We start from the raw sequence: 18,466 nt of genomic DNA on the forward strand, positions 1-18,466 counted from the left end.
AGGGGTGGGGAGGGTGGGGGTGGGGAGTGGCAGCAGCATGGTATCTGTGCGGCCTTGCTCCTTTGAGGCAGGGCATGGTGGCACTCTGTCCCCGCCCACCCCCATGTAGCCCCTGTGACCTTCAAAGTACCCCCAGGGGTATGCATACTCCCAGTTGACAACCCCTACCCTAGAGCATTGGTGTTCAACCTTAGAATCATAGAAAATTAAAGCTGGAAGGGACCTCAGGAGGTCATCTAGTTCAACTCTCTACTCAAAGGAGAACCATCTCCAACTATATCATCCCAGCCAATGCTTTATCTAGCTGGGTCTTAAAAACCTCCAAGGGTGAAGATTCCATAACCTGTGTGGGTAGCCTGTTCCAGTGTTTTACTAACTTTTTAGTGCAAAGGTTTTTCCTAATATCTAATCTAAACTTCCACTGCTGCAACTTGAGGCCATTGTTCCTTCTTCTGTTGTTTGCCACCGCTGAGAAGTCTAGCTCCATCGTCTTTGGAACCACCCTTCAGGTAGTTGAAGGCTGCTATTAAATCCCGCCTCAGTCTTCTCTTCTCCAAAGATTAGGTTCACACTTTGTCAATGATAATAAATGATCCTTGTCCTAGAGAGCTCACAACATTTAGGTTTATAATCTAAGTGTCAGATTCCTTCACAAATGGCATCTTTAGAGAAGGGAAAATTACTTACCAGTAATTCTTATTCTTTGAAGATGGTATTGTTTGTGATTCTCACATATCCCATCACCCCCTCTAGGAAACCAGATGATGATGATGATTTTTTGTTGTTGCTATAAGTGGTAATAGATCTTGTTTTTTCTGTCTTATAAGCTGCTTCTTCAGCACTGTTTTGGTGATTGACTTAACTGGTTCTTTCCACATGTCACTACTGCTGTTCTTTGGGGAAAAAATCCTTAAGTGTTCCTTTTGTGTCACATTAAGAACCTAATACCCAGGAGTAAAAATACTTTAAGAGTTAAGGTAATCAGTAGTTCCTTTTTAATGTGAACAGAATTGTCGTCATCGGGATTCAGTTATTCTTCAATGTATAATTAATATTGTTCACTCTTACAGCAGTTATTTCAGATAATATTGCAGTTTTTTTCTTTCCTTGGTTTTGGGTCTAATTTCTTTTCATTTGGATCACTTAAGTTTACTCTAAAGATTCTTCAGTTGAGTTTCAGTGGTCATCTCTACCATCTAATATACATAGTTCAGTCCATAATAACAAATATTGTGCGATTGATATAATGGTCAGTTTTCTTTGGCATGTAGTCCTTGAATCTTTTTTAGGGTGTAGCCTTCACAAGACAAACTTTAGTGAAGCCTAGAAGTTCCTAGTCATGAACTGGCATGAAGACGGCAGTTCCGAGAAGGTTGTCTAGCAATTGGATGAGGCAGGAGTGCAGTTGAGCAGCTGTAACTGTGACTGAGCAGCCTGCTTTAGGATCTGCTCTGCTCAACCCACATGGGAAGGAGCTAGAAAAAGTGCCCTAAACACAGTCTTTCTAGCTTTTTCCTGAATGGATAACTGTGTGCAGTGGGATCATCTTTAATGTAGTCAAAATCAACAAAGATACGCAACCAGTTTTGGGACCTGGAACATCAGGACCCTCATGGACAATCCTAATAATGAACACTCAGAGTGCCACACTGCAGTTGTGGCTCGAGAACTTAGGCGATGCAACATTGATATCACTGCACTGAGCAAAACCTGGCAAGTGAGAAATGGGCACATCAGAGAGCAAGAAGGCAGCAATACCCTCTTGTGGAAGGGTAAGCAGAAAGAATACAGACTTTATAGAGTTGGCTTTGCCGCTAATAATGAACTCAAACCAATTCAATGAGTTCCCTATCAAAATTAATGGGCACCTTGCGACTCTCCTCAAATTGTCAAGGAGTCAATATGCCACTGTCATCAGTGGCAGTGAATCCAAGGAGAAGTTCTATGCCAACCTTTACCAAGTCCTTTCTGATGTTCTGGAGAGAGATCAGCTGCTTCTGCTTGGTGATTTCAATGCCAGAGTCGCAAGGGACTCAAACCTCTGGAACAGAACCATCATCAAGGGAGGAGTGGGAAAGGTTAACTCCAAATGCATCCTCCTCTTAAACAAATGTGTGGAACATGAACTTACCATCACCAGCACCCTGTTCCACCAGAAAAACAGGCACAAGACATAATGGCAGCACCCATGATCTAAGTGTTGGCCCTTGAATAACTACATCATCATTTGTGCCTGGGATTGCAAAGATGTTCGCATCACTTGAGCATCAGCTAGAAGCTGACGATTGCTGGAACGGTCACTAATTCATCTGCTTGGTTATGTCACTCAAACTGGATCCCAAACAATGGCTGTAGCAGAAGCAATGCTGATAGAAGGTCAGTGTTGAAGGACTTAAATAAGTAATCAAGTGAGACCTCTTCTACCAGGAGTTCAATGAAAAACTGGCAAATTCCAGTCAACAACTTCAAGTCCACTGTCAAGTCCACTGTCATCAGTGCCTCTGAAGCAACACTTGGATTCTCTACCAGGAAAAACCAAGACTGGTTTGATGAGAGTGACTAGGAGACCCAAGAGTTGATGGACCACAAGTGCAAGGCCTTTAGTGCTTGCAGAACTACACTAGTTCCAAACAAAAGAAATTGAATCACCAACAAGCCAAGGCAGAGGTCCAAAGAAGGAGCTGTGAATGAAGAACAGATGGTGGGAAGACAAGGAGAATGAGATTCAGGATCTCACTGACATTCATGGTATGCATGGTTTCTTCAATGCCACCAAAGCCATTTAAGGACTGAGCATTCATGGACCAACCCCCTTGAGACATAGGGATGGAGGAGACTTGATCAAGGAAAGAGGAGCTGTCAGTGCTCGTTGGAAGGAGCATTTTGAGGACCTTTTCAATCAAGACTTGGTTGTTGAGAGTGTTCTCAATTCCATCCCGCAACACCCAGTCAGAAACTGTCTTGAAATCCCTCCAACCCTTAATAAGGTGAGGAAAGCCATCAAGTAGATGAAGAAAGACGAGGCATGTGAAGCAGATGGAATCCCTGCCAAAATCATCAAGTAGGATTTTCAACACAGCTCCATGCCCTCATCTTAAAGATCTGTAATGATGAGGAAATCCCAGATGACGTCAGGGACACCATTTCGGTGACAATCTTCAAGAAAGGGGAGAGGTCCAACTGTAGAAATGAAGAGGGATTGCTGTGCTGTCCACCACAGGAAAGATCATTGTGAGAACCCCTTGAACTGTCTCCTTCCACTTGCTGAAGAGCTTTTCTCAGTATTTCAAAGTGGGTTTAGGGCATCAAGAAGCACAACCAACATGAACTTCGCTACTTTCCAGCTGAAGGAAAAATTCCAGGAACAACAGAAACCTCTCTATATGGCCTTCTTTGGCCTCATAAAAGTCTTCAACTCTGTCAACCAAGAAGAAGTGTTGTGGAGATTCCTTCTGAGGTATGGATGCCCACAAAGATTCGCCACTGCTCCATGATGGTATGTGAGCAGTGTTTCTCAGTATTGGATCTATCACAGATCCCTTTGAGATTAAGACAGGAGTTAAGCAAGGCTGCATCATCACTCTAACACTTTTCAGTATTCCTTACTGTAGTGCTACATCTGACCACCAACAAGCTTCCAGTCAGAGGGGGCTAAACTACTGAATGGATGGTAAGCTGTTTAACCTCAGCTGACTCTGAGCTAAAACCAAGACCACCCTGACCTCAATCATTGAGCTCCACTACACTGATGATGCTGTAGGCAGGCAATTATTTTGCGTTGAGGGTCACTTAAAAAGTTTTGGTGATCTGTTGGGACCAGAAGTCCCACCCCTAAGCCCTGGCCTTTGCCACCAGAAGTCCCCCACTTGCCCCCCAGAAGTACTCCTTTGGAGGGAGGAGGCATCTTAGAACCAGGAAAAAACCAAATCATACACTAGAAGTCAAGCACTTACTATAACATATTTTAATTTTATTACAAAAAAAATTGGCATTATTTTGTTTGACTGGAGGTGATTGCAAAATAACTCAAAGATAAATTCTTAGTTTTGTATATTGTGTGGGGGGGTATGTGGGGGGCACCTTATGGGTAGAAGGGCTGGGCAGGGCACAATTTGTTGGTGGTTGCTGCGGGCCAGATGAAAGTGCTTGCTGGGCCAGATCTGGCCCATGGGCCATATTTTGCCTACCCCTGCTGTAGTCTGTGCTCACTGGGAAGCAGATTTTCAGGCAATTGTTGAAGTCCTTACTGAGGCATACAAGAAAATGGAACTCATGCTTAACATTCAGAAGACTAAGGTCCTCCATCAACAAGTCCTTAATGAGCAGTCCCCAGCTCTGGTAATTCAGATTTGTGGCGAGACTGAAGAATGTTGAGTAATCCCTTACTTCAGAAGGCATCTCTTGGAAAAGGCTGACACTGACGAAGAAATACAACAACTCTTCAATGTGCAAGTGCTGCTTTTGGTTACCTGAGGAAATGTGTGTTTGAAGATCGCAACATCAGATTCTAAACTGGGGCGGGCAATTATTTCAGGTGGAGGGCCACTTACTGAGTTTCGGCAAGCCATCGAGGGCCACATGACAGGCAGCCAGGGGCAGATCAATATTAATTTTCTAAATTTTTTAGGGGCCCCGCAAGCCAGATAGAATGGCCTGGCGGGCTGCATTTTGCCCGCCCCTTCTCTAAACCAAGCTCATGGTTTATCAAGCAGTTTTGATCTCTACCTGACTGTATGGAGCTGCGGTGTTGACAACATACAGGAGACACCTCAAGGCACTGGAGAAGTACCATCAATACTGCCTGCAGAAGATCCTTCAAATCCAGTGGGAAGATAGGCACACCAACATTAGCATCCTCTTACAAGCATACACCACGAGCATCAAGCCAATTGTCATCTGACATCAACTTTGCAGGACTGGCCACATCATCTGGATGTCTGACTCCAGACTCCCGAAGCAAGTTTTATTCTCTCAGTTCAGTCAAGGGGTATGCTCAAGAGGAGGACAGAGAAAGTGGTTCAAGGTCAACTTTAAAAAAATGCAACATTGACAACAATTTGTGAGAGACTATTGCCCAGGACTGCCTCAAATGGAGGAAGTGTATGCTGCAATTATCTCATTACTTTGAAACCTCATGACAGCAATAGGAGATGGAAAAGCAGGAGCAGCATAAACAGCATGTTGCAAACTAAAGCAAGAATTCCAAGTCACATACTTTGCATGGAAACATATGCCTGAGTTGCTGTATAACCTGCTGATCCCAGATCGGCTTTGTGTCAGCTATCTTCCGACCCACAGTCGGAGGACAGTCATGGAGAACAATCATCATCGACTGCAAGGTATTTCCAGTGATGACAGACTTAACATAGAACATGTAGGACTCCTGCTAATTGTTTACATTGTATCAATTTTCCATGCATTGTCTTGAACTGGCTCTGGGGTATCCATTTATAATCTCAGACAGGTATAGATCAGCACATATGTATTCCTACTGTAATTTCCTTCTGGTCTTTTTATGTTTGATATTTGCTAAATCTTTTATTTTCTTGATAGACTAGGGATATTTGAACAATTCTGTTAACATGGATAGACAATATTTGAATGAAGTGATTTTTAAGAGTAATTGACTATTAGAAGATGGTTTTCAAAAGTTGAAGTTAAGTTACTTAGCTTTTGAGACTAACGGTTAGTCGTAAAATCTAGACTTTGTCTGAAAAGGGGACAAATCCATAGATTTTAAAATACGTGGCTAAGTATGAGGGTAAAAATAGCTACAAAAGCCAAACTGCTAACAAAATAAAGAAATACAAATAAAACTAATAACTCCAAAAAGTTATATAGCAAAGGTAAGGGAGGACAAAGTCCACACACTTTTATTAAAAAGGAAAGCCAGTCACAGAAAATGGAGGAATGGAGGATTTAGGATGTAGATGAATTGGATGGAATTGGTTGGCTGTCAGTATGAGTGGCCAAGCTGAATGGAACTGCTATGTGGCTTAGACAAAACTTGTAAAATAAATATACTGGAAAAAATTATACTTGGTATGTGAGTATACTTGATACTAAAATAGGTATGCTGGATTAATTTTGTCATGAATCAGTGTTTTTACAATAAAAGTATTTTTATAGAAAACCAGTCCTGTTAGTGATTGCTATAATTTGGGTATCGTGGGATCCTAGGCAAGTAGGGCTGGATGGGACCTCACAAGGTCATCTAATCCCCTTCCCTGCTGAAGGTAGGATTACCCGATCTAAACCTTCCCAGCCAAGTGTCTGTCTAACCTGCTCTTGAAAACTGCTAAGGATGGAGATTCCAAAATTTCTAAAACCTTTTAAGCGTATGGTTTGCAAAAACCTAAAACCCTTTAAGCATATGGTTTGCAAAATACATGATCAAGCCTAGAACACAGTTTGAAAATCTAGCTAATCTTACTCAGTGACTAAATTCTACTGTTAATCTTTAACTGATTGATTGAGTTAGTTAACGAGAGATTTCAGGTCAGTGTCAAGCAGCATTTCATCTGTTGTTTTTCCCTTGGGGCAGATTTGTATGAAATGTTATATAAGAGCTGTTTCTACAGAATAGAAAAATGGGAGGTAAGATGCTCCATTGTCACAGTAAAAGTAATGTTGGGCTACTAGGGATGACTGGAGGTGTCAAATTTTATTGACTAATGGAACCTGTCTTTTGGTTAGTAAAATGTAAAACATTATCCTAGTTTAAAGGGAATATGCTCTGACATTAAAGTTATCCAGATGTATATCTTGTATTCTATGAAAATACTGACTTTTACTTTAAACAGAATATAATAGTAATATATTCTGAGAAGCATAATACCTCCTGGATGAAGGAAAGGTCAGCTGTCAGTGAGAGAGTGTTTTTTGATGTGGGCAGTCAGACTGTGATACAGGTAATCTTTCCAAGGGAGCAAGCATACTACAACTGAGATTTCCTTTCAAATGTTTCTGTTGAACCATTAGCAGAATATTTCCTATCTTAATTTTTTTTTGATGCCCAGGAAAATTCCACTTTGTTGTCCATTTCAGTTTTTCCTTTCCCAGAAACTGGCTAATCAAAAGTTCTGGGTATTCTGGCTATTTTCTTTCCTCACAGTTTGATAAAGAATTTGGTACCTTTGTTCTCCAAATTTAGCACAGCATCTTACCTCCCAAATTTACATTATACCTATCCAATCCAAATTCTGACATAGTCCAGAAATTCTTTGTAAGCTATAAATTCTAATAGCTGTACAATTCTTTATTACGGATCATGAAAACACCTGCAGTTTTGATAGTGACTTATGCCATAAACAAGAAGTTGAACCTAAAATCCCCCTGATAGATAGGATCACTGTTCCACTAGCTCCATTAAATCTGTTTGATATAATAAAAACTTTTGGAACTATTTGCAGGCATGCCACTCTGTTTTCTGTTTAATGTTGTATGTATCCATCTACTGCTGCAGAACAACATTTTCATATTTTTCATTTCTTACCAACAAATATTCTGAAATAATTTTGTACCGCTTGAATCTTTCAGTTTCTGCATCAAAAATGTAATTTAAATGAGTGAATATAAGGAAACAAAATTTAAAAAAAATCATTGTTTTATACAGTAGAACTAGTTAAAATATTTTATTTTAAAATACACTTCAACCAAAATGAAACGTTAACAATACAACGATCCAATAAAAGTCTGAGTGTTTTGGCTGTGTTTTTTTACTCCCATATTAAGTGAAAATCCTTGACTTTACAGCTTTGTTTGTTCTTTCCTACATAATGTCTCATAATCAGTTGCTTAAATTTGATTCATTCTTTGTCTCCCTATAATACTAAAGCAGATTTTTTTTCAGGAAGACAAAAAACCTAATATACTCAGAGGATCTTTACCTTAGCCTTGGTAATATAGACATCTTTTTTTCCTGGGCAACTGTTGTAATACGGCAGTGGAGGAGAGGAATTATGAGCTGTCTCTTGATGTGGATATTACTTCAGTATCCTTTTTCTGAAAGTTTTCTTTTGGAAAATTTAGTTCTATGTATTTTTCAAAGTATTTCTAGCCTTTTAAGGCTATGGATACATGTGGGAAGAGTCAAGTGCTATGGAGGTGAATGCATGTACAGGTGTAGCAATTGTGTCCCTGGAGGACTGTGATAGTTTGCTGCAGCTGGATAAGCTGTCAGGAGCCAGCTGCTCTCCCTCCCTCCCCTTCAGAAAGTGGGAGGAGGTAGAACAGGGCATTGTGGGATGCTAGGTGTCTGAGAGACTCTCTGTAATGCTACATGTGACTGGACAGATGTGATGCTACAAAATGTAGCACTACAGAGAAGTTCCTGTTTTGTGACAGATCTACCATTTTTGTAGTGCTACAGATGACAAGAACATCTGCACGCTTCCTTTTTGGTAGTGACACAAGGACATACACCTAACATTGCTACAAATGTAAGGTGTGTCCATAGTTTAAATTCTGTGCTTCCAGTAGGTTTGCTTAAATAGCCAAATAAATCTTGAGACTTAATAAGCCAAATTTGCATTTCCAACATTCAGATTATGTGCAAATTAGTTAATTGTGTGCTTATTACTATAAAAAGGTCAGTTCATTTACAAACATTGTGCATGATTTTTTGGATTTTATTACTAGAATTTTGGTATGGGCCCACATATTTTTCTTTTAATATTCATCAAAGTGCTTGTGTTTTGAATTGTTATGCGATGAACTAGATAAAGAATATGCTTTCTGGTATTTTAAGTGATTCTTAATTATGGTGCCCTGGCACTGTGATGTACCCTGAGATCCTTGCAAGGGTGCTGTGGGTTGTTGCATAATATTAGCACTGTTTGTTGTGCGTATATGATTCCCAAGATCAACCCAGAGCTTTCACATAGGAATTCATAGAGGTAAAAACATTCTGAATTTTGATCTTTCTGAGTTCTTTGCAACAAAAGAAGTGCTCTATATTTTTTTCTGTAGTCAAAAAATAGTGAGAAATAAGAGCCGGCATTTTCTAAGCAGTGTCTCAAGTCTATCCAGGGATGCTTTGAGTCCAAAAAGGTTGAAAACTCCTGCATTAGAGGAATCGGGTGTTCTGGTAGCTAAAGCATAGGTGGTTGCTGTTCTGTTCCCTGCACTGTTACAGGCTTCTTGAGTGACATAATGTAGCTTTTCTGTGTGTAAAGGTGTTGTAAGGCCTACTTATTTGTAATTATAAAGTGATTTAAGATCTGATACACAGCTATGTAAAAGAGCATGGAAGTGTTACAGGTACTAATATTTAGTTGGTTATACAGCTGTCTGAGTGCTAACTTGGAGATGCTTCCTTTATTTAATAAATAATAGTTTCCTGGCCTAAATAATCTGCGAATGCGAAGGCTTTCCTTCAGATATTAGTCTACATAGAAATTCTCACATAAGTAGGAATCCTGGTTTTCTCAGATAAAAATTGCAAATTCTCTGTTTAAAAAAAAACCCTTCCAAATTCTCTGATAAACCCCCAAGATCTGCAATTAAAATGAAAGGCCACAATTTTACAATTTTTAAGCAGTTTGGAAGCCTATTAGTGCCTCAATCACTATAATAAAATAAATTCTAAATACCTATACATTTTGGTGTTTGATTTTGAGTTTTTATTATGGAAAATCAAAGCTCCTTCTGCCCCCTTAGCCATAGCTAAACCCCCAAGCCATAGCCTGCCAGCCCTGCTGGTGCCCCCAACTCCCTCCCACGAACCACAGCCCTGCTGGTGCCCCTAACCCTCACCCAGAGCCCCCTGTCCCACTCAGCCCTGCCGGAGGAGGCCCCCAGCTGCCAGGGCTATGGGGCCAGGGACCTAGGTCTGCATCCCCCTGCCCCCCACAGCAGTGCCCAAACTCTGACTGCTGCCTGTGGGAGGCAGCAGCTGCTGCAGTGGAGTGGAGTATGGAGCCTCGCTCCCTTTCTCTGCAGGCAGCATGGCTGGAGTGTAGCCCGTGGGAGGGTGGGGTGCAAGCTGCCTGCTATGGGCTTGGGTGGGGAGGCAGGGGGACCCGTGCCCCCCCCAGATCTATGCGTGGGGTTGGGCTCTGGACCCGGGCTTCCCACCCTGCTGCCCTCTCTGGAGCCTCCACAGCCCAGTGGGCAGGATCCGGCACTACAGGACAGAGCAGGTCTGGGCAGAAAAGCTGCTTGCCACTGTGCACTCTGTGCTACCCTTCTGATGTACCCCTTGCCTGACCCAGAGCAGTGAGGGGCACAACCCCATGCTGCTGCCCCCACTGCTGCTGGGTAGGCAGGGGGCATGTTGCCAGGGCAACACAGGGCTCACAGTGGCAAGGACATTTCCCACCTGGCCCCATTCTGCCCTGCTGTGCCGGGTCTTGCCCACCAGGCTGCGGAGGCCCTGACAGAGGGCAGCAGGGCAGGGAGCCCAAGCCCACAGCAGGCAGCCTGTCCCTGCCCTGCACACAGATCTGGGGGGCATGGGTTCCCCTGGTCCCTCTTGGGAGTGTGTGCAGTGGCAGGGAGCCAGCCCTGCCTCCAGCCCCCAGACAAGCCCCTTGCGGCCCCATCCTGCTCCCCACTGGGGCCCTGCGGCCGTCCATTCCAGCCCTGGGCACCAAGCCCCATGCACCACCCACCTGGGCAGCAGACCCAGTCCCAGCCCTGCCAAACTCTGTCCCTCCCTATGGGGCCTCAAACCCTCTCCCCCCCAGACTTACCTGTAAGAGCTGCTCTCCAGGCTGCCTAGTGGCCACTCCCTGTCTGACCACCCTCCTCCCACTCCCCCCAGCCCCTTTCAGGCTGGAACTCTGCCAGCCTTCAGAGAGCTCTTTGCAAAACTGCAAAATCTGTGCATTTTGCCTTTAAAATAAGAAATCTGCATTTTTCTTGGGTAAAGGGGGAAATCCAGCTTTTTCTCTCTTTTTCTGTGGGAAACAGAAAACTCGGATCCCTGCTTCATAGTTTCATAGATTTAGGGTTGGAAGGGACCTAGTAGATCTTCTAGCCCAACCCCCCGCCAGGGCGGGAGAACAAAAAAAACCCCAAAACAAAAACGGGACTCAAATGAGTCCAGCCAGGTAGGCATCCAGCCTCTTCTTAAAGACCCCCAGGGTAGGGGCCAGCACCACTTCCCTTGGAAGTTGGTTCCAGCTCCTAGCCGCCCTAACTGTGAAGTAGTTTTTGCGGATGTCCAATCTATACCTCCTCTCCATCAACTTGTGCCCATTACTCCTTGTTATGCCAGCGGGCGCTAGGGGAAACAGCGTCTCCCCCAAACCCTTCTGGTCCCCCCTAGTGAGTCTATAGACGGTCACCAGGTCCCCCCTCAGCCTTCTCTTGTGGAGGCTGAATAGGTTCAGGTCCCGCAGTCTCTCACTGTAGGGTCTGCCCTGTTGTCCCCGGATCATGCGGGTGGCCCTCCTCTGGACCCTCTCCATGTTGTCCACATCCCTCTTGAAATGGGGTGCACAGAACTGGACACAATACTCCAGCTGTGGCCTGACCAGCGTCGCATAGAGGGGGAGGATCACCTCCTTGGCTCTACTCAAGATGCACCTGTGGATGCACGATGCTTATAAGCATGCTCATCCTCTGAGCCTTTTACCAGAGACTTTTTGTCTTGATGGTACCCATTGAGTATGCTGCGACCCCTCCTCCTCATGATCCCCCACACAGAAGCAGGGGAAAGCAATCTGTACTTCCTGCCATTCACTTCCTCTCACCCACATGACTGGGAGAAAGCACTGTGCTGGTCTCCCTTTGCAATGTTAACTTGAAGCTTAGCATCTGTTCCTTGTAATGTATTTCTTATATATTTAGTCATTTTTATTACCTTTTCCTCTCTTTCCCCTAATTTTGAGTTGGTGGGTACCCAGTTTTTTGTTTTGGGGGTTGGGGTTTGGGCCTCCCTCTACTTTGTTCAAAATGATTTTCTCCTGCACTGTTCTCTTTGTTGCTGCCATCCTGCTGCAGCAATGTGTGGAATGACTTCAAGACAGTCCTTCAATAATTAGATTCTGAATCTGGAAAATTATAATATTCCTATAAATTTTCCTTGCAGCCCCAACTCTAACTTGCTGCAAGTGCCTAGGGCAGCAGGTATCTACTTCACCTGATCTACCTTGGGTCTTACAGATTTGATCTCACGGGTCCTAGGGGAGTTTTGAGAGATGGGGAGTTGGCATGGCTGAGCTGCAGAGATGGGCAGGCAAGGAAGTAGGGGCTGTGTTGTGGCCTCAGTGCTTACTGCTCCAGGGGAGCCTACATGGGCTCCTCTGTTTCCCAGGGCAAATGCCACCTGGACCTTCCAGCCAGGCAGCCTAGCCTAACACCTGAGGGCACAGCTTACCCAGGATGTTGGGAGAAGTGCAAGGGCTGATTTCCAGCCGGAGAAATTGGCACTGGAGTCTAGAGTGGTGCTGCTTTACCCTACCTATGCAAGTGGCACCTACAGTAGTCTATATTGTCCCACTTCCCAGAGACAGAGGGCCTAGACACGAGTGCGGAGGCTGCTCCGATGTGCCGTAATTAGAGTGCATTGGAGCAGACTTGCTTAATAGAGTCTGCTGGAGTGTGGCAATTACCGTGGTCCAGCAGCCTCCTGTGTCTCACGTGTCAGCATCTCTGTGCTTAAAAATGGCAGTGGGGGCACTTGAACTAAAGCTTGTCAAACGAGCAAGTGCCCCCACTGCTGTTTTTAAGTGTGGGGAAACTGATACATGAGATGCTGTAGCGCTTTAATTAGAGCAGCTCTCAGAGAGCTCTCTCAGAGCTGCTCTAATTAAAGTGTTGCTTCCTCCTCCCACCACCCCTGAAGCACATGTAAAAGTGTCCATTATGAGTAAAGCTTGCATCCTGGGTCAGTGTTTCTTAAACCTGGGGACACTGTCACTCCCCACCTCCATCATGGGTCCACTCCACCTGTTGCGGTGCAGCTCATCCTGGCATGTCCCCCTTCTCTGATTTGCTCTGTGTGTATATTCTGCAATCCTGAGCTACCTGCTGTCTCCCTAGTCCTCCCTGACCTGTGTGGAGGGCCACTCTTTGGACCCCTACTACAGTCATCTTTTACTCTTGCTATAGATTCCTCTAGACAGCAGCAATGGTCAGTGGCAGGGAGACCTCTAGGGGGGAACAAGAGTGTCCACTGGGTTTGGGATATGCTGGCTCAGGGCACAAGCTGACTGAGGTGACCTTTGGGGCTCCCCCTCTAAGTAGACACCTGAGGCATGTGCTCTCCTCACTTTTCTTAGCTATACCACTGGGACCTCCCTTCAGGCCATGGTGTAGCAGAGTTCCCTCCTACAGCAGCTGCTTCCTGGGCCAGCTCTAACCAGTGTCTCCTGGAAACAGAGGCACTGCAACAGTTCTACCTGGCAGTGGCAGTGCAGCTCCCTGGGAAAGGTCTCATGGCACCCTGGGATGCTCACGCACCTTTGTTGAGAACCACTGCTGTATAGCCTCTTGGCCCAGAGTCTTCATAACCTGCTAAGGCCTCCAGTGATGCTTGAGCTCAGTGAGCACTAACTTAGGAACAGGACAAATTAATCTCCTGTACAGAGCTTCTGCCCCAGTTTCTGGCTGATCTTCAGCTCTGCAGCTACCAGGTCTGTTACCATATGCTGTTGTTCCAGTACAAAACTTTCTGGGACTGTCTTTTGAGCCAGGTTCTGTGCGGTAGTGCATCTCTCCATGGTGCACTTGCTGAGTGTCCATAATGCCATAGCAGATCTCTAATCACTTATCTCTATGCCACAAGGAGAAATCAGGGACTCAGTCTGCCGGATAGACCTCTTTGCAACTCAAATCAGCAACTAACGTCCCTTCTTTTTCCTGAGGAGGCTTGGCCTGATGTAAATGCTGCCTCCTTACCCCCTGCTGAGTCAACCTGTTCACTTGATGTGAGAAAATTGAACTCCCTTCACCTCACAGCCTGGTGCTAGATGCCTCTCACAGGAGCCATCTTTCCAATAGATCAAGGATATTCTCAGAAACAGAAGAATCTACAGTAGGAAGGATTCTACCACATGAGCTGACTCGGCTAAGTGATTCATTCTTTCAAGTTGGTGCACCTGCAGGCATCTTTCTTTGGTTCCAAACATTTGACAGTGCCTATTATAATTTAAAAGTGTTGGTCTTTCCATGAGCTCTGTTGGGGTTCCCCAAGGAGTCTACTTGTCACACCAGTCCCTGTGGATGTCCCTCCCATGGTCTTGCATCCCCTGGCCCTGAGATTCCTCAAGAATCTATCAAAGGTGTTTTCTATCATTAGAGATCTAGTGGATCAAGTCCTTCGTACCCACCCAGAATTCTTGCTTAAGGGGTTACTGAGTTTCATTTGAGTCAGCAGTACTCTTGTGCCAGTTTTCTTCCCAAAATCATAGAACTCCTGAGCTAGGTCTTTAGTACACGTGTTTGATGTTAAGTAGGCATTGGCCTATTACTTGCATAGGATTGAGTGCTTCTTGAAATCTCTGTGGCTCTGTGAGACATAAAGGCTGAGTGATATCAGCCCAGCAGCTGTCTGACTGGATATCAGGTTGTGTGAATTCTGCTGTGGATTGTCAGAATGATACAGCCCATCAGGGCCCTCCCTCATCTTCATGCAAATTGAATATAATATTGGACTCTGCTGTTGAAAGAAAAGTGAGGCCCAGGGGGAGAGCTTGAAAGTGGAGTGGCTTGAGGGAAGCAGGTTTTTGAAGCACAGTCTACAGGTACTGCCAAGGCAAATAGTCTCTTGTCAAAGGCTCAGGGGCTGAGCATACCCACAAGTGAGAGTGTGGAAAAATACAGCTTAAAGAACTCCAGTGACTGGTAAGTAACACTTTTAAATTGAAGTTTGAAAACCAAATGTGTATTGTTCGTCACACGCACTGTCATTTTTCTTTGGTGATGAAAAGGGAGGAACTTTTTTAAAATTATAGTGGGAATTTATACTGTATACCCTAAGTACATGTATTCACAGAACATGTTCAGGCTTCAGGTATGAACGTACAATATGAGCTAGCAGAGTGTCATCTATTGATAATATATTATGCCTGTTAAGTTACTTCATTGAGTACCAGAAATAAGTGGTGAAATACCATGCTACCCTGGTTACATTGAAAATAAGACACACAGTTATTTAATGTTTTAAACAAAATACATCTAACTTATTAGAAAAAAAGGGATTTTTGGTGTTATCCTTTATTAGACCAACTGTATAGTTAAGTTAAGAGCGATGTTAGACAAGCTCTCAGGCATGAAGTGAACTTCTTTAGGCCTGGGCTGCTTTGTATCTGTAGCCTTGTCTAATATCTCCCCACTACACTTAGACCAGTAAAACGTATCACCAAAAAAACTTGCTTCTGGCACATCTCCTGGACCATCTACAGCACTCCAACCCTTGTCTAACTTCTTAAACATTCAGGGTGATAAATTATAAAATGCTGATACAGAAACTTGATCTTACTATCATATATATTATTGCATTTGTACTTTAAAGAGTAGTTTTCTTTGATCCAGATTAACAGAATTACTTTTCAACTGATTTTATGTAACCAGGTCCTTCAAGGTTTAGATTACTTACACAGCAAGTGCAAGATCATCCATACGGATATTAAACCAGAGAATATCTTGATGTGTGTGGATGATGCCTATGTCCGTAGAATGGCTGCTGAAGCTACAGAATGGCAGAAAGCTGGTGCTCCTCCTCCTTCTGGTTCAGCAGGTACAGTAATAGATTTAAACATGCTGTGAAAAAAAAAACCTACTTCAAAACACTGATCGGAATAACATACTGTATTCTAGTTAATAAGAGAGATATATTTTAAAATGGCCGAATTAGATGTGTAAATGTTAATAACTTTAATTTATTCTTATTTAATTTACTTCTGTTGCATTATTTTTTCATGCTTGTATAGTCCCATAATTTCGAGTTCTCTATAATATAAGAAAAAGATGTGTTGAAACAATCTGTCTTGGCTTCTAAGATGGGAACTTTAATGATAGCTTTTAGCAGGTCTAGAGCCTTGCCACTCTGCAAGATCCCTAAAAGCAAATAGCCTTTTCTGAATTGTTTCCAATTCTGCTACAAGTTCATAACATTACATTTGAAATTGGCTGACCTTTAATAATCATAGTTTGATTTAGTGATGCCATGGAAGTCTTGGATAAGTAGAGATACTTATGGTGTGTCTACACCATATTAGCTATTTATCTGTGTGGGTCTGCTCCTGCTTGCTACATGACAAACCCAAAAACATAGTGATGAAGCCACTCCAGGGGCATCCCTTCCCATTGCTCTTGGGCACATCAGACACACCTATCTGGAGAGTATCCGTAGCAAGATGCCCCAGAATGTCTTCACTACTGTATTTCTGGATATGAAGCATGTGAATGGCAGTGGGTAAGCAGGGCATGCTCAGAAGTATCCTTCCAGGGGCACGCTGGCAACACGGTTGAGAGGAAATGTGGTTGTGCTAAAAATTGTCAGTCCTGTGTCCTGGTCATTTGTTACACAAGCATATCACAAGAGGGAATGGGGAAAGGCAGTATTGAAGAAAGCAGTTATATTGTAGAGAAAAGTACAGGGACCGATAGATTTGTTGTAATAATAACCTCTATTACAGCAAGAATCCAGCTGCCTTCGTAGTATAGGTTCAATTTTGCAATATATTCACATTCTGCATGAAAATTTTCCAGACTTAGACTTCCCTTTTTTTGAGTGTTATATGTGGATTTGTATTTCTGTGTTTAAAATACTAGGGAAAATATAATGTATTGTTTTGGTTTTAAATAATGTTTGATTGTCTATTTAATAGACATGTAATAATTGGACAAGGAGACGGTTAAGATTATGCGTGTAACCTTGATAGTTTCCTGCTTTTGGAGTAACAGACCATGAGATTGTAGTGTTCTTTTAAGGAAGATGTTTTATGGAATTATCTCTATTGTTTGTTAGCTAATTATAATTGTTACTTATGCCCCTTTCCCCAGCACTAACTGAGGATGAACTGTACTCTTCAGCTTTTCCAGAAAGTCCACTACCAAGTCACACTTGTGAGACAATGGTGTGAAGATCCTAATGCTGACCACCTTTTAGAAAGTAGTGCCCCTACATTCTGTACAAGCAGTCATACAACCAGCCTGCTATAGAACTAAGTGTTCAGAACTGAAACAATAAATGGGCTGTGAAGCCTCAACTTTCTCTTTTTTTTGTAAGCTGCAGTGGACCTTCTTTTTATGCAGAGACAGATCTGCATATAGCTTTTCTGTGCATTTCTCTCCTGTAGTTATTTACTTTTTTTAGGGTTTTCTGAAGGCTCTGAGGTTTTGGTATTTTCGGGTTGACACCCCCCCCCCCATAGATATATTGTTATTCTATGCAGTTGCACAGTTAATACTCTGACAAAGCAGACTAGGCCATATGGCTGATCCACTGCTCAAAAGTCTGTCAGGAAGAGTCTAAAGCATATTCTTTTCTTCTAGGCTTGTGATATAAAATGTGCAAACTTAGTTTAATTTGCTTTGGGGGGAGACTCACTCCCTGTTGAGTGCTTTTTATCACAGGTTTTTCTAGTTACCTAAGGCATTTGCTTCTCAGTAGATTTAAGGACATTTACTCTGGCTTCAAACATGAACCTCACACCTAGACACTGTAAAAGTCTGTTCTCAGTCAGGCAGTAATTTTTTCCCCCCAACCAATCAAACCTTTAATCATTTTTGTTAATTTTCCCTGAACTATTTCAAATTTGTCAATATGTATTTGATAAGTTCACCAAAACAGATCTTATTATTCCAGCTGTGGCACTTTTCAGGGCTAGATTTTGTCTTCTTTGTGTTGGTGACCCACTTTCCTATTCTGGCTTTATTCTGCCTTCCTTCTTTGCCCCAGTATGCACACATTTTTCCAGTTTACTGCTAGCTCCACCCAACTCCTGGTTCTTATCTGGTTGAATAAGATTTGAGCAGTCCCTGGGGTTAAGTGGCACATGCGGGGGTCATTGTCAGTTTCTCACAATAGGACAGAGAACATAAGAACTGCCATATATTGGGTCAGGCCATAGGTCTATCTTGCCCAGCCGCTTGTGGCCACCAGAAGGCACCACCACTTCCCCCTGGCCACTGCTAGAGCTGCAGGGCCAGGGAGCACTAGGAGCCGGATGAGCTAATGCAGGCTCCTGCTCTTCCCACCACTACCACCACCTTGCCTGTACCTACAGCCCCCCCTCCCCTTCCGGCAGCCACCACCTGCTGCCTCCGCTGCCTGCAGCAAGAGGGGACTGACAATGCCAGTGGGGCCCCTCCACCAGAAACCACCCCCTGCTGTTCTTCTAGCTGCTCCAGCAACACCCCTGTGTTTATTGTCCTGTGCTCCATTCCCCTTCTCCCAATGTTTTGTGAGTGTCTGAGGAAGCCAGCAGCATGCTTTCCCTCCTGTGTATCCTTGTGTCTTTTTGTGTTTACCTCCCAGCCCCTTACATTCATCCCCCCACCCCCCCAAACA

At 43.6% G+C, this 18,466-nt stretch overlaps 1 protein-coding gene across 6 annotated transcripts in view; it reads left to right on the top strand.

Moving 5' to 3' along the window:
• SRPK2 (SRSF protein kinase 2) overlaps nucleotides 1–18,466 on the top strand; it is a 389,922-nt gene that overhangs the window by 302,289 nt on the left and 69,167 nt on the right. For all 6 annotated transcript variants that reach the window (XM_019509441.1, XM_019509442.1, XM_019509446.1 and 3 more), the window contains one exon: nucleotides 15,523–15,688. In XM_019509441.1, the coding sequence (XP_019364986.1) occupies nucleotides 15,523–15,688 (166 nt within the window). The remainder of the gene's footprint in view (nucleotides 1–15,522; nucleotides 15,689–18,466) is intronic.

The sequence above is a fragment of the Gavialis gangeticus genome, unplaced genomic scaffold (genome assembly GCF_001723915.1).
Source record: "Gavialis gangeticus isolate Ggan-Ray unplaced genomic scaffold, GavGan_comp1, whole genome shotgun sequence".
Lineage (NCBI taxonomy): Eukaryota > Metazoa > Chordata > Crocodylia > Gavialidae > Gavialis > Gavialis gangeticus.